Source organism: Pagrus major, chromosome 19, assembly GCF_040436345.1.
Source record: "Pagrus major chromosome 19, Pma_NU_1.0".
Classification (NCBI taxonomy): Eukaryota; Metazoa; Chordata; class Actinopteri; order Spariformes; family Sparidae; genus Pagrus; species Pagrus major.
Window position 1 is genome coordinate 5,503,372 of NC_133233.1, and position 27,159 is coordinate 5,530,530.

Consider the following 27,159-nt stretch of genomic DNA (forward strand, 5'->3'; position numbering starts at 1 on the left):
AAACTAAGTTTAAACAATTCCATCCTTAAGAATTTTTCAGGAGACCGTGGGAGTATTATATGTGAATTATCTGTGAATCTTTTTTTCCTCTTTCTGTCCTGCAGCCTTTGTTAGATATTGGTCTGTACCTCTTCAAGCTGACAAGTGCCATCGGGGCTCAGGTAAGCAAATTCAGGGCTAAGTTAAGACATAAACAAACAAACAAAAAAAAAAGAGTTTGTGTGTTTGTGCCACTTATTAATCTGCTATTTAGTCAAATGCGCACACTCAGAAAACTGATTTGAAATTGATGCATTTTTGCCCCATGAAATGTTTTACTTGGAATGCCTGATTCGCAGTTCTAATTTTATCTCATATGTATAGTGGCAGCCATGTTCCTTAAGGCCAAGTGACAGGGGAAGCACCAGAACTAATCTCACAACTGTATGAATCAAAGAGAGAACAACAATTCCTCAACAGCTGGGGAGATTAATTTGCCTGGGTGCATTTTGATGATGGGGTAATGTTCTGCAGTGACTGCTTTGGGCAACCCAACTTGTCTTACATGAGAGTAATGTTTGCTAGCTAGCTACAATTTCAAACCCTTTTTTGTGCGTACATAACATTTTTAAATGAGACCCCAAATCTGACTGCATGTGGGAGTAAAGAAAGAATGGTTCAAAATAAATAATATAGGTTGTGGCTACATACATATTACATATTTCACCATGATCTTAACCACAAATGCTACGCTCTGAGTACTAAACAGTGACCTTATTTGTTATTTGTCCATCTCTCCTCCCCTAACTAGGGCCCAGCCATCATGATGGCCTACCTGCTGATCTCAGGTCTGTTCCTGACCAGACTGAGGAGGCCAATAGGCAAGATGACCGTCACTGAGCAACGCTACGAGGGAGAGTACCGCTATGTGAACTCTCGCCTCATTACCAATAGGTCAACACGGCAACATCTGCTCAAACCTTATTATGTAAAACTCTGTTTACCAGAACACTTGACTGATATTTCTTTCTTTCTCTTTAGCGAGGAGATTGCCTTCTATAATGGGAACATGAGGGAAAAACAGACCATTTACGCCACATTCAAGAAACTGGTGGGTAACAGTTCACTTGTGTGTCCTACATGGTGAGAATATGCATTGACAAAAGGTGTTCGCCTCCTTCACAACCTCAGTAACTTTTGCATATTACATCTATCTAAGATACAAGTGATTGTGAATCAATTTCACCTGCTTTGGTGCAAATGAAAGTCACAATGGGTGCAATTGAGAGGCAAACGCAAGACAACCCCCCAAAACGGGAATGTGCGGTACGGTATGAAGCCGAACAAGTTAAGACGCCACTTGGAGACTTCACATCCCGAGCACAAAGAGAAGCCCATTGATTTCTTCAGAAAAAAACTACTTAACTGTTGTGCACAACAGAGTTGCTTTACTAAAGCAGCATCTGTGCCTTCAAATGTTCAACTCACCTCCTACAAAGTAGCGTACAGAGTTGCTCAGTGTAAAAAGCTGCACCCAATAGCGGAAGAATTAATACTACCTTCCGCTGTTGATATGGTTTCAACTAGAGCTGAAACGATTACTCGAGTAACTCGAATAATTCGATTAAAAAAAATGATCGAAGCAAATTCTCCGCCTCAAGACTTCGTTTAATTCCTATCACCCGCGTTATGTGGCCTGCTTAGCTCAGGGATCATTTTTCCACACGGACTGTTATTTGCGGACACACACCACTAGATTCAGAATTGAGTGGGCTCGATGGCGGAGAGCCAAGAAACCGTCCATAAAAGACAGAGAAGGTCCCAAATTTGGGATCATTTCACACTTAAAAAAGAAGATAACAAAGTGCAATGTGTCTACTGCAATGCAGAACTGATGTACCACAACAGCACAACAACAATGATTCGACATCTGAACCGAAAGCATCCAGTTGTTAACCAGCTCACCAAGCGTCGCCGACACAAGCTAACGTACACATTGATAACATTGATACATATGGTATTTGTAGAGGCTGTAGCCTGACGTCGCTATGACTAGATATCATGTTAAGATGTGGAAACTAATTTGTGTTAAATTGCAAGAGAGTAATAGCCTACACCAAATAACTCCTTTCCACACACACACACACACACACACTCGGCTCGTCTCTCTCACCCACCTCACGTACGCGTGCACACACAAGCAAACACACACCCTTACTCCTGGTGTTAGGAATAGTTGGAGTAAATACCTGTATGTTTTTTTTCAGGAATAAAAGCCAATTGCTTGGTCTATTTAACAGGCCTGTCATTTTCGTTATGCATTATTTGGTATTGTTGTTTAATAATGCAAAATTATTTTTTATTAGATTACTCAATTATCGATGGGATAATCGGTAGAATACTCGATTCTAAAAATATTCAATAGCTGCAGCCCTAGTTTCAACTATGATTGATGAAGCAACAGCCAGCAAACTAAAGGCTATTCCACTGTCAGACAATACTATTGCGAGGCGCATATATGACATGTCAAAAGACATAGAGGAGCAGCTTAATGAGAAGATACAACACAACTGTTTTGCTCTGCAGATGGATGAAGCGACTGACAGTAACAAAGACTATTTATTAATAGCATACGTCAGATTCATTGATGGCGAAGATTTGAGGGAGGATTTGCTTTTCTGCAAACGTGTAACTGCCAGAGCCACTGCAGACGAGTTGTTCAAAATCACTGACACTTACTTGACAGAGGCTGATCTGAAATGGGAGGACTCTGTGGGGATCTGCACAGATGGGTCTCAGGCAATGGCTAGGAAACGAGGAGGGCTGCAAGCGCTAATCAAGCGCGTCTCCCCCAATGTGCAGTGGACACCGAGAAGCGCCAGCGTCTAAACAGCTGAGTCCTGAGCTGAATGATGTAATGACAGACATCATTGCCGCTGTAAACTATATCAAAACAAGACCCGTCAAATCCCGGATTTTTCCCACGCTGTGCGAGGAAATGGGATCTGCCTACACAGCTGTTTTTTCTTCACAGCGAGTCCTGTCACATGGGAAGGTTTTATCCAGGGTGTTTGAACTGTGGGATGAGATCAGAATCTTCCTGGAGGAAGAGGGTAATGAACTTGCCCACAGGTTTAACAACGACAACTTCCTCATGAAACTTGCATACCTCAGTGACATGTTTCAGAAACTCAGTGAACTAAATCTGCAGATGCAGGACAGCAGCACACACCTTCCACAGCTAGGTACAGCCACAGACTGTCCAGGAGCTCACTGATGCCTTGATCCAGGTCTGGGAGAAGATCCCCCAGGACACCATCTGCTGACTCATCAGGAGTGCAAACAGGCACACGGGGGCCATGCACAATACTGAGACACATTATGAGTTGGATCAGCCTTGATTTAAATTTTTTACTTCGATTTTTGGTGTAATTTTGAATCCAGCCCTTAAAAGGGTTGATGATTTCGGTTTCCATTGACCGTTTTGTCATTTTGTTCTCAACAAATTATACAATGTACATCAGTAAAGATTTTCAACTGTTCATCAAGATCTGATGTAGGATTACAGTGTTCCCTTAATTTTTTTGTGCAATGTATATGTGTATATGTATGTTTGTATATACTGTATGCTCATAGTGGCATTGCCAAAGCACAAGCCTTTGCATACAGTGTATCGGTACTTCTTAAATATAGTCTAAATTTGAGCATCAATAATTGGATTATAATTTGAATATTAAAAATAATTAGAAATGACCTTAGAATGGGATCATGGAGGATGATTGACAGCACTCATGGTTTGCCAACTTCAGAATGTGACCATATTTTCTTTCTTTCAGGTGGACCACTTGCATAACTTCATATTCTTTCGCTTCTCCATGGGATTTGTGGACAGCATAATTGCCAAGTGTAAGTAAATGTATTCCTCAATTTAAAGGACAAAATTTAGGTCAAATCCTTATATTTATTTGACAAGAAAACAAAATCCTATTAAGTCATATTTAGTACATTATGTCAACAGAACAAGGAGCAAACAAAAACACATACACTAGAAAGGCCCTTGGAGAACACAGACCTTCGCAGAGGCCAGTAGTCCACTCTGTGCAGGATGTCTATTTCTGAAAGTATTAGAATTATGTCGATATGCTTGTTACTAGCCTCACTGGGAGTTTTTCACATACTTAAAGGGACAGTTCACCCCAAAATTAAAAATACATATTTTTCCTCTTACCTGTAGTGCAATTTATTCATCACGATTTTTTTTTTTGGTTTGAGTTTACGGGTTTTGGAGATACCTGCCGTGGGGATGCCTGCATTCTCTTGCATATAATGGAACTAGAGGGCACCCGACTTGCAGTGCTTAAAGTGTCCAAAAAAGTATGTTTGAAAAACTTAACAGCATGTGTCTAATCCGGAATCCTGTCCGGGTTACTTAAGATACTCTACAGACTTTGATGTGAGCAGTTTCATGTAGGAAGGAAGCATGCATCTCCTCACAGATGAGTGGCTATGTGACTAAGCTAGCTAATATTACAGCTCAGCCAAGGATGTGCCATAAATGTTTACATTCCTTGCTATCATCGACAAAACCCTCTGCCCATTAGAAAATGCACATTTTCTGCCTGGTGATCTAGTGTAGTTGGGTAGAAAGAAAATGGCTCCTACATGAACCTGCTTATTGTTTTATATAATATTAAATGTGACATATTGAATATGTTACAAATGAAGAAATGAATGCATAATAAGTAATATAAAAATGTGTGAATATAAAAATATCAGAATGCAGGATTTTAATTGTCTGGGGCTTTTTGGAAGCAGGCATCTGGTGAGGAGTCCCACACTCAGAGGAGTCCATCTCAAGGTGTTTGGGGAGATAAACAAACCAATCAGGGTTGAGCCACCTGCCCTTTGATATGGGTCAATCCTTTTTGTGAATAAAACAGCTGTTAACATATAATTTTTGAAAAATTGTCAATAAAACACATTTACATTCACATGGCAGTATAATGATGCCTTGCTGTTTGGTTTCGGTTTCCCAGTGATGGTTTCTGTTCTGTGGTTGTCCTTGATAGTAGTGGCATTGATGAGTAGGGACCGTTGGGGTGAGTGTACTTGGAAGGTTGACAGTGAGAGGGAGTGAGGCTAGGTTATCCTGATGACATTGTCAGTAATACACAGTTGCTACAGAAATAGAATTATTTTTGTATATGATACAAGATGATAACAATTTTAAGTCAGCCCCAAAAATAGAAAACTTCTGAATGAACTACTGATTCCTACTATGTAATGTCATTTCTTGAAAAGTTTTGCTGCAGTCTGTACACTCTGTATACACTCACTGACAGACTCAAAAATGCTTCTGTGCTTGTTCTCGCTACAACAAGTGTCAACAGGACCACGATTGTGGTCCAGGGTGTAAAGTGGGGGTGTGGGGTGACATGCCTCTACTGTGCTGTGATGGGCCCCTTTTCTCTGACGGGGCCCATCTTTAAACTAAGCCTTTATTTTGATATCTAACTACACATCTGTAAACTTTTGTGACTGTTGCTGCTGGTAAACAAAGTTGTGAGAGAGGCAATACCCTTTTCTCTGGCCATGTGACGGGGTGAATTCTATTAAATGTATGTAAAAACAAGCAGTGCAGTGTTTGGGTGGGAACCATTATTAATGAATTGTAGCCCACTCAAATCAAGAATTGCTATTTGTTTTAATACTCTCTTCGTTGTTTGTCCACATGCAGACATTGCCACTGTGGTGGGCTACCTGGTTGTAAGCCGGCCATTCCTAAACTTGTCACATCCCCGACACCTGCACAGCTCACACCATGAGTTGCTGGAGGTCAGAGAAAACACACACACACACACACACACACACACACACACACACACACACACACACACACACACACACACACACACATTTTTTTGATGTTTTAAATGATGCTGAGACAGGTGTGACTTTTGAGTTCATTCCATACAATATCAAAATGAATGAATGAAGTGAATGGAAACATATGGAAACCTGGTCTTGCATGCAAGTGCAGCAAAAACGTCAATACAGCACATAAAACTGCAAAAGCACACAGCATTAAAATCATTTTGCCAATAATAAACATATTTTTTTCCAGTGATGCCACCTTAAAATAAAGAATCAGCAATGTATCCCTACTAGAAATCATATAAACAGTACAGCTTGCTATGAAAGTTATGTTGCAGAATCAGTAACTTCTTTTAAATCACTTCTTAAAACCCACTTTTATAGACTCGCCTTTTTGTGATGTCGTCTCCTTTTTACTTTTTAATTTTTAATTTTTATTTTATCATTTCTTTAGTTATTCATTTATTTTATCTTCCCAGTTTTTTCTGTATTTTACTCTATTTATGTAATTACTTACTGATCTAGCATTTCTTATCTGTTTCCATTGTTCTTATATGAAATCTTTTTATTGCTCTTTATTGCTCTGTTTCTGTCTTAATTGTTCCTGAGTATCCTGCTTCAGCTTTGTTTGTCAAAGCACTTTGTAAACCCTGTTTTTAAAGGTGCTATATAAATAAAGTTATTATTCTAAGTTTAAGTAATGTGACTGGACCTCTGTGGCTTGTAGGACTACTACCAGAGTGGGAGGATGCTCCTGAGAATGTCCCAGGCCCTGGGCAGGATTGTTCTCGCTGGCAGAGAGATGACACGCCTCTCAGGGTGAGTGTTATAGATTATTATAAAAAAAGAACATAAACAGATTAATAGCTGCCACTGCTCAGCTTATTGGAGCCAGGCAGCTCTCGAGGAGAGAGTCGGATGCCGAGTCAGGCCTTCTGAAGGAATTAACACCCAGATTCAAATCCCGTTGTGCTTTGATCAACGGTTCACAGTTCACATTACAGACTACCTCACGGACAGGCCGCAGTATGTCAGGCTGCGACACTGCCTGTCAGATGTGGTGACAAGTAACACTGACACACCCCAGGGAACTGTTCTTTCACCGTTTTTATTCACCCTCTACACCTCTGACTTCTGGTACAACTCCCGGACATGCCACCTGCAGATGTTCTCTGACGACTCCTCCGTTGTTGGATGTATCACAGACAATAAGGAGGAGGAATACAGAGAACTAGTCGAGAACTTTGTGGGATGGTGTGGTAGGAATCACCTTCAGCTCAACATCAGGAAAAGCAAGGAGCTGATGGTGGACTTCCAGCGCAGGAAGAGCCCCCCAACACCTGTTTCCATAAACGGGGAGGGGATGGAGATGGTGGAACTACAGGTTCCTCGGGGTGCATCTGAACAATAAACTGGACTGGTCAGACACTGAGGCCCTCTACAGGAAGGGACAGAGCAGACTGTTCTTTCTGAGGAGCTCAGGTCTTTCAATGTAGCACTAGGCTGCTACGAATGTTCTACCAGTCTGTGGTAGCCAGTGTCATATTCTTTGCAGCAGTGTGCTGGGGAAGTGGCATCGGGAGCGGTGGTGCCATTAAGCTGAACAAACTGGTGAGGAAAGCTCTGTGGTGGGGATGAAACTGGACAGTGTGGAGGCAGTGACAGAGAGGAGGATGAGAGGAAAGCTGCAAGCTATAATGGACAATCCCTCTCACCCTCTCTACGCTGAGCTGAGGCAACTCAGGAGCACGTTCAGCCACAGACTCATCCAACCATGTGCCTCAAAGCGCTTGGGGGGGCTCCTTCATACCATCAGCGATCAGACTACACAACACCACCACCACAGCTCCCAACACCTCCTTTCTCCACTGACTCGACCATACACTTCCTGTCACAAAGACTGATTGTTTTTTTGTTCTGGTGTTTTTTATTATCTCAGGAACCCTGCACATTGCACATTTGCACAGGCACATTTATCATATATTGCACAAGTTACTTTACAGCCAAATTAAACATTTGAAAAATAGTTATTAATAGCTATTTTCCTCGTTCATGACAACTGTATAGCTGGTGAATTTTCAAATAACTCACATTTAAAATTTATATAAAGGCGTAAAAATATTCATAGTTAAGGGCAGTGCTGCTTTGAGTGACAGCTAGCATGTCATCTCCATTGTCCAGCTGTGTCTGGACAAAATATTCTAAGTTTCTTCACTCAATACACATTATTTCACAATTTTAAACACTTCAGAACCAATTCCGACATCATCAACTAATAGCTTTAGAAAACAATAAAGGTGCAGCTTAGATTCAACTGTTAATCTGATTTTTTGATTAATATGTATGTCCCCTGACAGATTTACAGCTCGCATCACTGAACTGATGAAAGTCCTGAAGGAGCTGAATGCTGGCAAATATGAACGCACAATGGTCTCTCAGCAGGAGAAGGGTACACATGATTCTTAACTGACAAAACATACATGTGTTAGATAAGTGGATCTGTGCAACCAGCCTGATTTTTGAGTTATTCCATTCATCTTAGAATCAGACAATGCAGAGAAAATCACACTGGTGCCTGGAAGTGGTCAGATTATCAACAGAGATAACATCATCAAGTAGGTCTCTTTTCTGCACTTGAATATTACATCAGCATATTTTTTTTCTGCTTTTGATGAGTTCAGCTTTACAGGAACATTTTATTTATTTTGCAGATTTGACCATACCCCACTTGCAACACCTAACGGAGACATCTTGATCAGAGACCTCACATTTGAGGTAAAATACTTCCTCTTTCATTGTTATATTTCAGCCAGACAGGCTAACTATGATTGACTGAATTATGATGGAATTCTTTTTGTTAGAAAAACTGAGCTGACATTTGGTTTAGTCTTTTTTTTGTTTTGTTTTTTTTAACCAATATGGACATTTCGACTCACCTGTGAGTTAAATTGAATGAGGCCATTTATATTCCAACTTTTTCTCTGTCCTCTGGAGGTGAGGTCTGGCACAAATGTTCTTGTGTGCGGACCAAATGGCTGTGGAAAGAGCTCTCTTTTCCGAGCACTTGGAGAGGTAAGAAACCTTCCAGTAACAATGACTAAATGGAAAGCACAATTCAGCAATTTGGTCTGACAAATAATGTACTCATGTTCTACATGTATGTTATTTATACATGTTTTTTAAGCTGTGGCCTCTATTTGGTGGAAACCTGACAAAACCCGAGAGAGGGAAACTCTTCTACGTGCCACAGGTAAAGATCTCTATTAATATAGTTGCTTGACAATAAGTCTCACACAACTTTACATACATAAAAATAAAATAATATATCAGAAAATTGGTATCAAAAGTAAGACAAAGACAAAAGACAAGTGATGTATATTTTCACATCCTCCCAAAATATCCAATTAAATGTTTACAGTATATTCACTTTGCTTAGTACATTAGAACAGAAGACTAAATGCATATCCCTCTGGAGTTGCCACCCCCAAGTTATCTCTTCCATGCAGTTCACGTCCATAAACAGGAATTTTGCAGATTTTCACACATTTTTTTACCATTACAATTTTGGTAGAATACGTAACAAAAAATGTTTTACTTCTCTTCATTTTACCTGTATCAAAAGCCTAGTTTGAATTTTATGATGTATCCCACCAGGGTGAATCAGAATCCAACCCGGTGACAGGCATTTACAAAAACTATGATCATATAGAAATTGCCAATCTTCTTGCCAATTGTGTTGATTGCTTATGTGGGTCATATAGAGGCAACAGTATCCGTGTTTCATAACCAGTTAAAAGTTCCTTGTAGTGATCTTTAAAGTTTGATTTACCTATTTGTTTGTACCCTTTGTTTCTGCCATACCTTTGCCTTTAAGAAGGGGGGACAGAAATTGACACATTAGTTAGAGAGTCTTGTTCTTTGTGCAACCATTTTATATCAACATTAAACCTAATCCAGAAGGCCAGTATTGTAAGTTATGATGCCCAATAGTAACTTTTAAAATGAGTTGAGGCTAACTACCCTTTTTTATGTGGGAGCGGAGAACTTTGAGTTTCACTCTGGGCCTTTGATATTAAAATTTGAATTCGGAAAACTCTTGTCCAAGAATTTGAATAGAGATACTAAACAGTTATAGGAGTGCCACAGCCAGGAGGTTGTTTACGTGGTCTAAAGCAGCAATTCGGTTAGTGGTACTTGTCAAGTGAATGCCAGGACCCAAGGTTTCACAGGGGAACTTTACCTGTCAGTGGTTTTAAAGTTGTGGCCGATGCATTTTATTTTGATCAGCAGCTGAACATGTAGCCGACTTTGTAGAAATTACTGAGATTACTGACATTTAGCCATTTAGCCCGAAAATACCAAGATATGATTTTTGGTCAATATCGCCCCGCTTTCATCAGTTAAGTCTAATACAATGACAAGTACATGTACTACAACGGAACCTTTTTTCACAGATAATAAACAAGATCACAGTAACGGTTCATTTGAACAGTAAACTTCACTCTCTCACTAAGTTGTGTTTGGACTGCAATGTCTATACTTATAGTGAATGTAATGGGGTAGTATCTACCAAAATTCTGTTCCAGAACGCCAATCTAAAGTAAAAAATAATGCCAACTTAAATGTTAAAATTGGAGGAATTCATGCAAACCTGTTGTGTTTGTCCAGAGACCCTACATGACTCTGGGTTCTCTGAGGGACCAAGTCATTTACCCTGACACCTGTGAGGAACAGAGGAGGAAAGGTGTCTCTGATCAGGTGGGACACAAAACACATTTCCCATTCACCTCCATTGTCTGTATGTGTTTATAAATGTATACCTTAACTTGTCTTGCCATTTCTTGTGCCCAGGTATTGAAGGAATACCTGGACAATGTTCAGCTTGGTCACATCTTGAACCGGGAGGGCAGTTGGGACTCAGTCCAGGACTGGATGGACGTCCTCAGTGGAGGAGAGAAACAGAGGATGGCTGTAAGTATTCAATCACTCCCTGTCAACAAGCAAACATGACACAGGGATTGGTTTACATTACTCAAAACACAAGATAGACCATCCAGCTAAAATGTTGTTGCTTGTTCACTTGTGTGAGAAAAGAAACAGAAACATGGATCTTCCAAATGTTGCTTAAGCTATTTTGCGGATTAGTGTTTACTAATGTATTCCCAACAAATGATTATGATTATGTTGATTAAGAAAAAAAAGACAATATTTCAACATTCCCTCCTAGCATTTCACTATGGCATTACTGTTAGCACAGTCTCGCAAAGACAGGATTAACATGGACTGCTAGCCACCTGGCCACTGTCCAAAGCACAAAAAGCAACCACTAGAATCTTAATTTTACCTAGAAAACCTGATCTCAGTGCTATGAAAAGGCAGAGGAAAACACCTGCTTGTATTAATAAGCAGGTAAGTTTTTTGTTACTTACTGATCTAGTAGAAAAATTGCCAGTTTTGAGCTGTATCGTGTCCCGGTGGTGAGGGGTGACACATATAAATGGGGTAACTTTGACACAACACCGGCCCTCTCCCTCAATGACCTCAAAAACCCTGCGCCTGTTAAGCGTCTTGAACAGGGATGGCTTTCACCAGAGCTAACAGTGCAGCAGAGAGGTCGCTCTCTACCGAGACATGATGTTAACAACACTGTGGAGCACTCCACCTCCCCCTCATACTGTTATTCTCAAAAAGGCAGGAGACTTTGTAATTTGCTTGCAAAACAAATCATCAATTAATGGAGTAAACTTTTAAATTTAAAAGAACCAGTTATCTGCCAGTTATGTTTCATGTATAGCAGTGTATACCAGTGAATGGTACACAGTATATTGGAGCAAATGACTGAAAAAGTCCTGCCTTTTCTGTTCATTCGATCCAGAATCGGTTCTGAATTGAGATTCTGAATAGAATTGCCATCCAGGTATAGTGGTAAAATCGAATCGCCAGATAAGCAAGCATATTTTCCCAGGTCTCATTTTTAAATGTTTTTTTAAACTACAGTTGCAGTGGGGCAGCTCAATTGCTAACATAGATATAATGGTAGAAAAGCTCACGAGCAACATCTCTTAAGCCTGCACCAGCTTTCTATCAGTAAAGACTTGGCCACCGGCCCCCATCAAAAGATACTTGCCACCAATCCTAACAAGTTTACTGGGGGAAACCCTGAAACATTACTGTTGTTGCTCTATAAAACAATATAGTTAAATTTAAAAGAGTCTATTCCTGTTCTGAATTTGGTCTTTTTTTAGAATAATGTATTTTTTAAGAAGCATTTAATTTGTAATGGAAAAGAACTGATAAGAATATAGACAGAGAACCGACCCGATGAGGTAGTATTGATAAAATCACGGCTGTAGCTCATTGGGTAGAGCAGGTGACCAGCAACCAGAAGGTCGCTGGTTCAAACCCCGGCGGAACTGAGCTACGCTTGAGCAAGATACTGAACCCCGAACGCGCAGTTGGCACCCTGTGTGGTAGCCTCTGCCGTCAGAAAGACGACGAGCTGATTTAATTTGTAATGAATTAAATGGGCGCCCATAGCGGCAACCCCCGCAGCGGCAACATCCCTGCGACCCGCGATAAAGCGGTTAAGAAAATGAGATGAGATGATAAAATCTTAACGATACTCATCACCACAAAGAGTCTATGGTTGGTCAGTTCGAATGCCAGTCAAAGTAGGCTGCTTTTGAACATGTCAGAGAACACTGTTGACAATCATATTGGCTAAGGGGCCAAAAGTCGTTGTAGTGTGTCATTGGGTTTATAAAGTTTATTATTAAAATCACAGTTTAACAAGTTTAACAGTTTAACAAGAATAAGGCCAGCCTATGGGTCTTTGATCCATCAGCAGGAAATACTGGACTTGATAGTTAGGCTTTACACATAGTTGATAGTTAGGCTTTACACAAGTTTTTTCACCTTGTAATAATGATGTAGTAATGATTCTGGTATTACAATTAAATTGTGATGTGTGTCTGTTTCTCTTTATGTATGTAGATGGCCAGACTTTTCTACCACAAGCCCCAGTTTGCCATTCTGGATGAGTGCACCAGTGCAGTGAGTGTGGATGTGGAGGATTATATCTACAGCCACTGCAGGACGGTATGACCCAACCACACATCATACAACCAAATGCAATACATCACTGAAAAACTATTGACAAAGCTTCCTAGCACAAAGATTTGCTCCTAGTGACAACATTCTAAAACAAAGACTCTTAGAATTCTGCAGTTTGAAAGTATGAAAGTATGAAAATTTCCTTAGATCTTGGTAAAGATTAAAGTTATTCCCAAAGCATCTTGGCCCTGAAGAGAGCTCCTAAGGTGTTAAACTGAAGTAGGGTAGAGGACTTAGAACCTTAAGTGTTTCTTTTGGAAAGAAAATGGTGGAAGGGCAAAGATGACACTTACTTACTTGCGTGTTTGTGCGGCTCCTGCCTGCCCTATCTGTTTACATGCCTTTGATAAGTGACAGATTCTACACACAGACATTAAAACTGTAGTGAAACACTGGTATGATCGCAATAGAAATAGACGACACTTTGAATCTCTAGATGACGCGACGCAGCAGCCACGCTTGACACGCGTGAGATGCACATCTCAAGCATCCTGTGTGAACAGTCTAACCTGTTAACATGGACACCGAAATGAAAAGCAAGAGGTAACGCCAATCAGCAGCACTGCACATGCATCCAGTGTGTCAAGCCTGTAGGGATTTTGCAACATTCCATCAGCAGGGTGATCTACTGAAGAATTCCAGCACTTTCAAAGCCCCCTCTCCCCCTTTTGCTTTACACTGCAACACATCAGACTCCTCACTGGTGCACACAACCGAGGGAATGAGACGTAAATCTGCTGCACTTTCGTCTCCCACGCTGCCTCTTAATTTGTGCTGTAACAGTAGAGCCACACTTTTCTTTTAAAATGGTTTTGCGATTGTTAATATGGTAATGGTAATAAATGTAAGAAAATAAGTATAACAACTATCTGTTGATGAAGGTTCTCAGTCATCCAGGTCATGGTAAATCTAAGTGCTGTATCGTAGGCAACTGGACTTGTTTCAGTTTGTTGAAGACGTTTCACCTCACTGATGACAGCTATCAGCATGCGAATAGGCTACTGCCCACGAAGGCCTGTGTGTCCATACTTTTTGTGGGTTTCTTTTTTAAATATGGCTTACAATTTATTTAGCAACTATGTTAATTACATTAAATAATATACATAATTACACCATGTGTGCATTTTTATTTCTGTATTTGATCAACCAATGAAAGATTTTAAAGGAATGTGTCACACCTAGCAAAGGGGGTCAACCAGGCCTCCTCACAAAATCTATGACAAGGCCAAATCAATTGTACGTCATGCTGATAAAAGTAGTTTCATTACATCTGGAGAGAGTAAGAGAGAGAGGTCGATCTAGCATTTGCATGCTTTTCTCACCCCCTGGTAAACACTACCCCCTTTCCACACAGAATAATGTCCAGTTGGTCAAAAAATGGCAGGTGCCTTTTATGTCACAAGATTTTCCTGTGTTTTCTTTACTTTTGATGTGTTTTTTATTTTTGTTTTTACGCTGCACTGCAGTGCGGTCCGTAATGTAATTCCAAAAGTGAACCTTTCATATATTTTAGATTCATTACACATAAAGTGAAATACTTCTGAACAAGTATTAAGTGTGTAAATTAACAATTTTCAGAGGGGTTGACATTTTTTGTATTATAAATCCTTTTTTTGATTGGTCTTATGTAATTTTCTAATACTTTGAGATGCTGGATTTTTGATTTTCATGAGCTGTAATCATCAAAACAAAAAAAAGGCTTGAAATATTTCACTCTATGTGCAATGGATCTAGAATATATGAAAGTTTGACTTTTTGAATTAAATTATGAGAAAACAAAGAACTTTTACATGATATTATTTTTTTTGAGATGCACCTGTATATCATGGCAGTTTTTAGTTCCAATGATTTCTACAGCTCTCATGTTTCTGTGATGAATGAGTGGAACACAAACTACTTTGTCACAAAAACCTTCATGAAGTTTGGTTCAATAATGAATTTAATATAGGTTTTCTGAACATGTGACCAAATCTGTTGGGTCAAAAATATACATACAGTTCTATTAATTTTGTCAAATGTCTCTTGGCCATTTTCACCTCAGTTAGGTGCTTTTGAAAGCCATCCACAAGCTTCTGGTCGTCCTCTGGCTGAATTTTTAACTACTTCAACTAAATTTGTTGGCTTCCTGGCATGGACATTTCTAAAGCACAGTCAACATGTTCTCGATGGGGTTCAAGTCAGGACTTTGGGAAGGCCATTCCTTTACCACTTTTGATGTGTGTTTGGCATCATTGTCCCGCTAGAACACTCAACTGCGCCAAAGACCCAATCTCTGGCTGAAGATTTTAGGTTTTCCTGAAGAATTTGGAGATAATCCTCCTTTTTCGTTATCCCATGCACTTTCTTTAGAGCAGCAGATCCACTGGCAGCAAAACAGCCCCACAGCATAATACTACCAGCACCATGCTGGACAGTAGGTTTGGTGTTCTTGGGGTTAAAGGTTCTCACCTTACCTTAGCCCTCTTACACAAACATATACACCCCTGTCTATGTTAGTGGAGCTGATGAGTCTTTGAGGTCACAGTTGAGTTCTGAGTTTCAGAGTGGTCGAGGTTGATCCAGTTACTATAAGAGTGAGGTTTTTTTTACTGTTGTACGATGTTGAACTGGTATGGAGTCAAGTTGGCTAATACTTGTTTGTTTATTTTGTTCCACAGGTGGGCATCACCCTGTTCACAGTGTCCCACAGAAAGTCCCTGTGGAAGCATCATGAGGTAAGGACAGAATGTCATCTGTGTTCTTACAAGTTCAAATGAAATCCCCCATTGTCACAGTTTCCTTCTCTGAGCAGACTTTGCTTTTAAAAATGTAGTTTTACCTGTTGTACACAGAACAACACAGGATAACGATATGGAAAGCTACAACAGTCTTGTGTCAGACTGACAAGCCCATCAGCCTAATCTCTTTGTATGCATGAAACAAAGTAGATCGTCCAGTGTGTCAGTGATGATGTCAAAAGGAAGACGGCGTGAAGAGCTTGCTTCGTTGCACCAATTGAACACATGAAACAGGACAAAATCAGCTGGAGAAAAAAAAGAATAACACACAGAGAATTCACACCTCCACACAACTGACCAATCTGTGTGAAGTGGGGTTGACTGTGAGAGGGTCTGTTTTCAGAGAATTACAGTAATTGTTGGACCCTAACTGTAATGAAAAGTTGAAAGATGATAAAATATTTTGCAGATAGCAGGGCAGAGCAGTACAGTGCACTCAGGCATGCAGGGAGGGTGCTCCAGTTGGGTTCTTTGGGCCTAGTCACCAATAATAATTCACCAAATAATGATTTTAAAACAAAATGAAAAGTTATCTTTAAAACTGTAAAAACAAAAAAGTGATCAAGAAAAAATAAATAAGATACAGGATTAAGTAACACAGACTTTGGGAAAGATCTGTGTCTTGGTCACTGGTCACTGCTGGTATCTGCTCACTCTCATCTCTAATAGAACTAACTGTCTCGTGTTTACCTGATGAGTCTTCAAAGAGACCACTGACCAAACTATTTAGAACAAATGCAGGCCGATAACGATTGGTGGCCAATAAAGCGGAGCACCCTTACTCTGCTTCATTGCTGACTGCTCGTGAAGATGGCTAAACCACTGCTTGTGTATATTTTGTATTTCTTCTTTATAACCATCTTTAATACTTAACACAGACTGAGCATTTCTATTTATGGTATAACAGTGTATGTGACGAATACAATTTGCCCAAATATCTGTGACTTTCACTCTGTTTCAGCTAGTTTGTACTTGCTGTGTTGTTTGTTTTTTTCCTTTTCTTTCTTTCTGTCCTTCTGTCTTTCTTTCTTACTTTCCTCCTTACTGACACATTATTTTTGTGTTTTTCTCCTCTGTCATGAAGTATTACCTCCACATGGACGGGAGAGGGAACTACGAGTTCAAGCCCATCACAGAGGAAACTGTCGAGTTTGGCTCGTAACTGACTGCTGACAGTAGCAAATGATGTACTGCTCTTATATAACCAGTCCATTAATTCTTTGCACTCAATTCAGAAGTTATAGCTAAAAGTAGAGAATAATGTTTTTAATCATTTGTTTTCTTTGTTTTCTGTTATTTAAAGAATCACTTGTCTAACCATTAATTTGTTCAGTTTGATTATATAAAAACTTGTAATTTACATTGCCAACTTCTAAGTGGTTTTACAGATGTAAAGATGTTGAAGTGAAAGTGGGAGTATACTAGACTTTTTTAATCATCTCTGCACATGCTGTCATAGCTTGTAACAACAACAGAAGATAGCATATAGAGATATGATACAACAGTTGTCTTTGAGGCATCATGTCCCATAGTAAATTGTGTCCTGCACATAATAATACTGAAGTATGCATGGACAATGTGTTACCTCCTAGATGTGCACTCACACAAGTGTTGCTTCTGGCTGCCTTCTAGGTTCTCATTTAAGTCACACCACAGCTGACAGAAGATGACAACAGCCCTGACTGGCAATAATTGAGATCTTGAAATAACAATAGTAATACAGTAAGCTTTGGCTTGTCTTTTGTGACTGTTATTTCTAATGATCAGTTATCTTGTCACTTTGAGGTATAAAATTATTATATAATTACAACATAGTTGCAGTTTTCTTAAAAATGTTATGAAGGCCTTCTTCCTTCCTCCTCTGACATTTTTGCTCTGTTCATTCCTCACCCTTTTTCTTGAGGCCAAATATTAATAAAGGCCTCTTACATATTCCATGAAGTAAGGAAAACTGTGGTGAAATAATGAGACATGAAAACCATTCTAACCTGAAAACAAGTTGGATATCTCCAAAATATAATTTTAATCAGTATCTTTGGAAAACTGGTTTTAGATTAAAATTAAAGACTAAATATGAGCACCATGTGTTATCTCAAGATCATGTAATAATTAAGCTTTGATCACATGATAAAGGGCCTTAATAGTAGTCGACCACAGCTGCTTTCTGCCTCTGCAGCAACAGGAGATACAGAACAGACTGAACTCAGTCATAACTGAATACATTTGTAAATAACTTTATTAAATACTACAGACCCAGCTGCTTGGAATGAACGTTTTGAGACAGCAAGCCTCTTGAGTGGTGGAAGGACAGCTCTTTTGTGTTTGACCAAGTTTGCTATAAATTGGCCCTCATCCATTATCATCCTACTTATCACTTCGTCGGCAGCTGTCTGAAGGAACAGGAACATATCAGTCACTCAGGCATTCAGAAGAGAGTTAAAACAGAGAGAAAGCCGTTTCCCAAGAAACCCACGAGTAAAAATAAAAAATCTAACCAAAACCTGAGTTAGCCAGTGGTGGTGAACATGCGTACATGTGTATGTTGTTACATGTTGTTACATGTAACAACAGTGCTGGTGTAGGGACACAGACTGTTGCTATGCAGAGCTAGAGAGTCAGATCCCAGTGGTTTTGTATTTTCAACATTGCTCATGTGACAAACTTTTTTAATGGCCGAATGCCTAAAATATGTTATTTCCATCAAGGACCCTGAAGCATGACCGTCCTGCATCAGGTCGAGCTGCCAGGGTGTAATGGACTTGAGGCCTGGTCACGCCATCATTGAAAAAGTGACCGTTGTGCAAGTGCTGACTTTTGTGAGAACCAAATGACTGAGCATACAAGAAGTATTAAGTTCAAGATATTGATCAAAGCCTTAAAATTCCTTCAATAAAAGGCAGTGGTAAACAAAAAGGTCTTCAGCCTTGATTTAAAAGAGGTGAGAGTTGGAGCAGACCTGCAGTTTTCTGGGAGTTTGTTCCAGATATGTGGTTCATAATAACTGAGCGCTGCTTCTCCATGTTTAGGGACTGAAAGCAGACCTGTACCTGACGACCTCAGTGGTCTGGATGGTTCATAACGTAGCAGCAGATCAGAAATATATTGGGCCCTAAAAAAACTCTCCATTTGTTTTTAGTGAGAACTCGTGAATGAATTTTTCAGTGCCACTGATCTGTTGTGGCTTTAAGCTACAAAGTCAAGGACTGATTAATGATGACATCAATGTTTGCCTTTTTCCTAGTCATTTTAGATCCACTACATTTTGCTCTTGGGGAAGAACAGAACTTTCAACAGAGTGAAATCAAATTTACCGTTCAGGTGAAAAACAAAACTACAAAAAACAAAACAAACGTGAGCACCAGTCACATGCTTCTGTCCACCCATGTAAAATATTCCCTGGTTACTCAGCTCCATAAAACATTTCCATTGGCCTGTTGATCATGTTATCTGAAATTTGAGGGTTTGTCATCCACACTGAAGATCAAAGAATTATTATTATGATTATTATTATTCATTTTTCTTCTTGTATAATCTCATTTCCATTAATAAAAAAACTTTTCTATCAGAATTGTATATACTTCTTGGGTGTTTCTTGTTGAATTCTGGATAATTATGTTGATAACTAATTTTACATCAGCTCTACCTAATGTGCTATGATGGCTCCTGTCAGTTGATCACTGGTACATAAATATGCAGATTCTTTCCCAGAAAGAGGTGTTTAAGGTGTATAAAGCAGATTACAGACCCTGCAAATATAATATAAATATAAGATACACCAACACAGGTGTCCATGTTAGTATGGCTGATTCTGCTTAAGACCTCTTTTCAGGGCATAAACACACAGAAAGCAGTTCTATCCATCTTATCCACCATTATCTCCTCGACTCTGCTACCGGTGAGAAGATCCACCAAGCTGTCGATCCAAATGACCTAAATGACCCGACTCCACTGTTGCTGCTGTTTGGGTTGATGCACATCAATGGAGGAGAGCTCTGGTAAAGATGGTTCACTTAAGAGCACTGTCAAATAAAAGTCTCCAAATTAAATGTATTGATAATGAATACCATGGGCGGTGGGTGTGATTGGTTCATGAATTCTTTATTTTTGAAAAGAAACAGTGTACATTTATCTTGATTGTTGATAAATGTACACTGTTCCTTTTTAAAGATAAGTCAAATGTAAATGCCCTGAGCTGAACGGCGAGAGATAACCTAGTATTCATGTTTACAGTGGCCTCTCCTTGGAAATGTCCCCGCTTATAACTATGCATTAAAAACAGGCCACAAAGAGAAAAAACATTTCACATGGCAAGAAAGACCAAGCAGCAGAGCTTTTAGGGTCAATCTCAATCGCTTGTTTTGGCCAACAGAGGGAGCTACTGCTATAACAGCATCATGGAGTAATATTCAACACCCTCCTATCACTCTTTTTCTTCTACTTACTACTTGTACTGGTTTGAGATAAATCTGCTGAGATTAGCAAGTGATAGCAAGTGTCCAGTGAATCCACAACATCTTTTCAAGCCAGCGTGCTTTGCTGTGTTTCAGGATGCATGGACTCGCATCAAGTCATGTGACATCAAAATTATTTAATTGACCTATTAGTGGGAACGTGGTCTTAACTGCATTTTCATTAATAACATTTTGTTTACGCCCTGGAGTGTGTGACGGCCCTAGGCCTTAGGCCAGTATCTGTTATCCCTTTCCTGCCTGTTAAAAAAGGATAAGATGAAAACTAAGCTTGATGAAAAAAATATTCCCAGGGTAAATCATAATTATGAGAAAAAGCCATAATCATGAGATAAAAGGAAGAGAGAATAAAAAGTAAAAATTATTAAATAGAAATTCCAATGAATGTGATAAAAAGTTGTAGTTATGTAAGAAAACTTGATATCCTGAGATGAAAGTCATAATTATGAGATAAAATGTCAACATTAAACTCATAATTTTGACTCTAACTCATAATTATGACTTTTAATCTCATATTCATGACTTTTTACCTCTAAATTATGTTTTACCATTGGAATATATTTTTATTCATTTATCAGGGCTAAGTTTTAATACATTTTTTGTTCATTAATTGGTGGAAAAGAGCTTCCAGGAAGGATCATATCAGGGCAATAAATAAGTCTTGTTTGCATGAGGGGAGAGCTCAGTCTCTTCTGGGTCATTGTGCTGCTAAAGATTTTTGTAATAAGATTTTCTAATCCATTTATGATACTGCTCCTTTTAGTACGCATGACCTCAGTATCCTGGCTACAGCCCTGCATGCAAGAAAAGGTTCCACCTTAAAAGATGTCAGTGGTCTTTGTGAAGACCAGTTTATAGCTATCTAACATGAACTTTTAAGGATGAAGGCAGCAAAACATCCTTTCATTTTTTGGAAAAGCAAAAAAGTGTGCATCGCATGTGCACTCTGGTACTTAAACAAATAGCACTACACCCTCGGTGGGTAATATTGATGATTATATTACTGATAATATTAGTGATGGCTTTATTCCACTTAATTGTCTAAATGCCAGTGAGGCATCTCACGTAGTCTTGTACACATTATAAATGTCATTACATCTGTAGTCTTTCTGCCATTACCTGTCCAATTGTTTTGCCGTGAATAAGGATCACAGCCTTATCTGTCAGATGAATGAACAGTAGGATCACAAGGTGAGAAAGCATCTGCAGATTGTATAGGTGTATGTAGGGTGAGTGTTGGAGATGGATTGTTGAAAGGTCCGACAGACTTTTGGGAAAAGTTCTATCCTAGCTTCATGCAGCTCCTTCGTCGAGGATAGCTGACCTAGGTGTACCTCAGTCTCCACAGACAAATGGCTGTTTAACCCATTAATTCCTGAGTAATAATCACCATACTGTAATTTGGTAATAATTACATTCTTTAATTTCTATGTATGAGACTGTGAAAGAGTTAAAAACGCTGAGTTAGGGATCATCCTAACCTCTCATCTTGGAGTGCAGTCAGGCGTCATTCTGCACAGGTTTGTGTTCATAAACAGTAGAGTCCAATCCTGAAACGCTCTTTCATGGTTATAGACTGATTGGCTCCACCCATCTGTCTATGGCAATATGTTTCCAGATGTAAAGATGTGTCATCTGGGGGCTGACAGTTAGTAAAAATCAGTGAGCTTGCGCTGAGAACATACTCTGACTGACAGGCACCTGGACAGCCAGCAGCTGGCTTTAAGCCCTGTTTTCACTTGAGGGAGCACTGATGATGATGAGGCCACTGCAGGAAATTTGTATTTCTGTTTACAACGAATACAGTTTTTCAGCCAGTAGCAGGATCAGCCTATTGTCTACTAAAGCTAGTTCCTCAGTGTTACACAATATGTTTCTTTACACAATATTTCAGCTCCTGAACACAGAGATCCAGCTGTTGTTAAACCACTGTGGTCTTTCCACTGAGGAATTTCACTGACTTGAATGTTTCTAGCATCTCAATAAAAGGGGTCAGGGGCTTGGGGAAGAGGCTATCCAACCCCTGTAACTGACATCATCCTCCTCCTCTCCACCCATTCTCTCATTTGTGGCCAAAAATCAGAAAACTTGTTTTCGTATGGTCTCCATCATGGCTAGTAACGCGACACAGAGTCTGTTGCTCTGGTGAGAATGTTTTCATTAGCTGGACAGACTGAGCAGAGGAGAAAACATAAAGTGAGGGCAACGCTACAGAGTTGTTTCGATTTCCTGAGTTGAAAGCTTGTAAAACAACGCCACTTGAAATGACATTGCAAAATAATTTGCTCTGAGAGTTTTGGGAGAGCTGTTTGCAAAACATTACCTCACTTTGTGAAAGTACACCCAGATGAGCAACATGAATGCCTGGCCAGCTGAGAAACTTTACATAACATACTGTGTACCAACAACAGCTGCCACATTCTTAAGAAAAACAGTATATGGTAGCTTCCAGGTTCTGCACTGCCAGCTGCCATTTTCTGAGAACCCTCCCTTTTGTATCCATCTGACTGATTATGTAAATCACAAAGGTACACAGTGTATAGCTTTTGAGAGGAAACGTCTGTCTTTAATTATTCAGCCTGGCTAACAGTGCACCACAAACAGTGCAAGGCCTTCCAGCCTTCCAGCAGAGGCTTAACCATGAATTATAGATGAATTGGAGAGTCCTTAGTGGCAGCAGAGTGTGGTTTGGGAGAAAGACCACTCAGGTTTGTCCTGTCAATACTTTACATCTCGGCTTTTCTTCATAAACTCAATCTGTGTGCTGTGGAGTTTTACTTGTTGGCGTTTTTCACGTCTGTTGTAGTTTCAGTGCATGCATATGTCACCATTTAAGGAATTTCCAATAAAGAAAATACTGTGGTTGCCTAACACTATAAGTCACAGCTTTGTAAAATAATGTACACTACTTTTTTTATCCCAAAGATACAAGTCCCATGTAACATCCTCCTGTAACCACACTATAACTTGAGTTTGGAAAAAGAAAAAAACAAGAAACTTTATTGCATTAGTGTCATGCTATGCTACAATATATATATGTATGTATATATATGTATATATATGTGTGTGTATATATATATATATATACATATATATATATATATAGACATTCTGCTAATGACTTCTGTGTTCCTAATCCCAGAATTAAATGTACAGAAACCAACAGGGAACATGATGGAAACATCTCTGGACCTGTAGTTTATCTTTCTATGGTCAGAGAGCTAAAAGCATAAATAGTTTGGAGCAACATGTATTGTGTTAAGTCTGGAAGGTTTCTTTTATTCTTTAAACTACAGACAAATCATGATACTGATATCTACTGTTACCAAGGATCACATAACAACAAATGTGTCCAAAAAGACCTCATTATTACCATTAGGCCAAAAATGTTCAATATTGAATAAATAATTGAATCACAATGAAACAAATCATGACAGGAAGACAAACAGATGGCATATTAACACAACCCAGAAATTGTGAAATAATTTAATATTCAACACAAAGTCTTCTCTGTCAAATCAGGAAAGCCATTTGTGTGACTGCCTATTGTATTGGTCTGCATGAGTGGACAGCCATTCACATAACTTCCCTGTTCATGAAAGACAGCAGTACAACATTTTTTAAAACTCATTGGGAAACAAAACAGACATGAAATAATATACAATTAAAAAAGGAAGCAGGATGAAATAATAATACCACAGTAACACACTAAAGAAAACATCTTCGTGATGAGTCAACTGCTGAGACATCAGTGGAAAGGACATTCTCATGACTGGCATGAGTGGTGACAGAGAGGGATTGATGCATGGTCTGAAGAGGAGAAGAGGAGTGAGGTAGTGCTCCTAAATCTGCATAATTCTCCTGACAGCAGACATGGTGGGATGAGCGTGGTGGTACAGACCACCCTGGATCTGGACACCCAACAGACAGAAAGTCAGCGACCAGACAGGCCAAGCCACCACTGTGTTGCTGTCATGATCTGACAGTGACAAAGCAGCTGTGGAACCAGAGTGGTTGGATCTGTGTGGACTGCTGTCTGTTTGACACACACATAGTCATAAACACACACAGGCAGATGAGGTATAAACTCGCTCACACAAGTAGACCAGCTAAGACACAAACAGTCACACAAAATAGATTCATACGAACATTCACATACTGACAGAAATAAATCAGTGGTGCATGCACACACACGCAAACACACATACTCACACACACAGCCTAAATTGCCATACACATCTACAGTTTTTTTCACAGATTTACATCAGTCTGGTGTTGTGGTCCTCGACAAGAAAAATGAAAAACTATTTAGCCATACAGAGGTTTTATAGGTGGGATAACGGTCAGAATCAAATCCATTGATGTAGCTTTAAGGTGGTTTCAAATCAACTTACAACAATAACAACTTTTAAACCCTTGAATCAGCATGTTCCTTTGCTAAACATGACAAATGTTACGTCAACTCTCTCTAGCAATGGATACCGGACATTCTGTCACCTGTGCTGATTGTTAGACCAACAACCCCTCTTGTCTCAGCTAACAACTAACAAAAACACTTCAGACAGGATAAAGAACAAAACAAAAAGGCAGTTCCCTCTAAATATTAGAATTACAATATTAGATAGATACACTAGACACACTGAGTTGTGTTGCTAGAGCCTCATTGATAAATCATCCAGGATGATTTTATCCTTTTACATACACCGATCAGGCATAACATTATGACCACCTGCCTAATATTGTGAAGGTTCCCCTCGTTCAGCTAAGACAGCCCCGACCTGTCAAGACATGGACTTAAGACCTCTGAGGTGTCCTGTGGTGTCTGGCACCAGGGCGTTTTATAGTGGATCCTCTGGGTCCTGTATGTTGGGGGGTGGGGCCTCCATGGATCAGACCTGCTCCAGCACGTCTTACAGATGATCGATCAGATTGGGATCTGGGGAATTTGGAGGCCCGGTCAACACCTTGGGCCCTTTATTGTGTTCCTCGAGCTGTTCCTGAGCAGTGTTTGCGGTGTGTCAGGGCACATTGTCCTGATGGGGGGGCCACTGCCATCGGGTAGTGTTGTTGTGATGAGGGAGTGTACTTGGTCCACAACAGTGTTTGGATGGGTGGTGCGTGTCAAGTGGCATTCACATGAATGCCAGCACCCAAGGTTTGCCAGCAGAACATCGCATTGTGATGAAATGATCAATGTTATTCGTGTCACCTGTCAGTGGTTTTAATGTTGTGGCTGATCGGTGTGTAGTATATCAGTATATCTACATATATGAGGAATGATAATTAAACTTGAACTGATGAGACAATCCATGCTTACACGTTTTGGTGAATGTGTTAGGAAACAGTTGACTGTTACACATCCAGCAGACATGGTGCAACATTAGCATTCATTTTGAGTTGTGTTTCAAGCAGCCTGATGGTTGGCTACATGGCCCTCAAAACAGATTTTTTTTCAGACACTCACTTCATAATGAGAGTTATTAGAACTCTGTTATTTCAATGTCTTATGGTCCTTTCCTTCAGTACAAGCATAAAACTTGTTTCGTTACATTGTTATTGTTGATCTTTTCATGACAGTCCCGCAATTTGACGTTTTTCATCTTCAGTCAGTGCAGACTGGCAGGGTAGGAGCACAGGTTGCGAATGTTAGTCTATAAAGCACCGCAGGTAATGAAGCAGTGTTCTTTTTTATTTGATGACTTGGCAAATGGAATTGTGATAATATCAGGATTTAAGGGTAACACAAGAGAAATCACCATAGCTGAAGATGGTATATTGGAAATGTTTGGTTGCATCTGTTTAAATTAATGCCATCAATTACAACTGATGACGTATGATGGTCTCAAAGGGATGTCTCATCTCATAAGCAGAGATTTCAACCACTACTGCTTGTAACTCTGTTCTGAGGGGCAAGAGGGCACTCAAAAATGAGGGGTAGGGGTAACAATTGGATATGGGATAGCCTAAAGCAACCCTTACCCTCAACACTACAGCACATGACCAAGCTTAACCTTTACCCCTTGAAAGATTACAAAGGAAAAAAGGAAAAACACTTTTGATGATTTGTGTAATCTCAGGTTTGGTCCTCACAAGCATAGAAATAACAGTAAACACACATACACACATCGTTTTAATCATCAACTCACGCAGCCATCTCTCACTTGTGTTTCCTCCCCACTTTTCCTATTGTCATCTTATTATCCCCTCCATTCTTTCATGTTTTCTCTTGTCGTGTCTGTCTTGCGTGCAAAGCCTTCCATCAACACAAGTCTGACATGTAAGCAACGAGCAGATTGTTTTCTGTTCTGTCTCTAATCTGCACGGCCCACTGAGCTGTTGCATTATTTATGTTTGTCATTACTCTTCCTTTGAACTGCAGGGGCACATGCTTTCCCAAATATTGTTCATTTTTCCATGTGACTTTGCTTTTGCTGGAGAGGAACAAGAGGTGTGGTTAGATGGATACTGATACACCATTGCATGTCTGCAGGGTCAAGAAAGGCTGAAAAGTTTGAATGTGATGCAGAAATGGCACTGTGAATTAATGCCATACAGCTAGATCAAACAGAAAGTATTAACTGCATCTCATTGAAGACAAAAGGCAGCTCAAAAAGCCAAAGTTTATCATTTTCAGCCACCCTGTTTTCTTTGTGAATTATCTTAATATTAAAATGTGTTAACTGCTGAAAGTTTTGAGTAGGTCTTTTGCCACAATCACTACCCAGAAGTCTATGATTATCCACGAACCATGACCTTATTGAAAATAACTGTGTGTTGTGTCATTCATACTGGCTCGCAGCCAAACCGTCTCATTTAATTTGTTGTTACTTCACAGTAATTAGTTGCAGATGTGAATATCTCATTGGTTGGCACCATCACAGGTCTCAGTAATCTTAGAAAAACACAGCCTAGAAAAAAGATCTCTCTGACATTCAGTTTCCCTTATT

At 39.6% G+C, this 27,159-nt stretch overlaps 1 protein-coding gene across 1 annotated transcript in view; it reads left to right on the forward strand.

Annotated features, from left to right (window-relative positions):
- Nucleotides 1-19,314, forward strand: part of LOC141014392 (ATP-binding cassette sub-family D member 3-like) — a 36,578-nt gene extending 17,264 nt beyond the window's left edge. The window contains exons 8-23 of the mRNA XM_073488138.1: nt 105-161; nt 791-933; nt 1,021-1,090; nt 3,816-3,885; nt 5,717-5,814; nt 6,581-6,672; nt 8,211-8,302; nt 8,396-8,468; nt 8,565-8,628; nt 8,848-8,925; nt 9,038-9,103; nt 10,522-10,611; nt 10,705-10,824; nt 12,847-12,951; nt 15,624-15,680; nt 16,828-19,314. Of these exons, the coding sequence (XP_073344239.1) occupies nt 105-161; nt 791-933; nt 1,021-1,090; nt 3,816-3,885; nt 5,717-5,814; nt 6,581-6,672; nt 8,211-8,302; nt 8,396-8,468; nt 8,565-8,628; nt 8,848-8,925; nt 9,038-9,103; nt 10,522-10,611; nt 10,705-10,824; nt 12,847-12,951; nt 15,624-15,680; nt 16,828-16,905 (1,353 nt within the window). The 3' untranslated portion in view covers nt 16,906-19,314. The remainder of the gene's footprint in view (nt 1-104; nt 162-790; nt 934-1,020; nt 1,091-3,815; nt 3,886-5,716; nt 5,815-6,580; nt 6,673-8,210; nt 8,303-8,395; nt 8,469-8,564; nt 8,629-8,847; nt 8,926-9,037; nt 9,104-10,521; nt 10,612-10,704; nt 10,825-12,846; nt 12,952-15,623; nt 15,681-16,827) is intronic.
- The last annotated feature ends 7,845 nt before the right edge of the window (nt 19,315-27,159 follow it).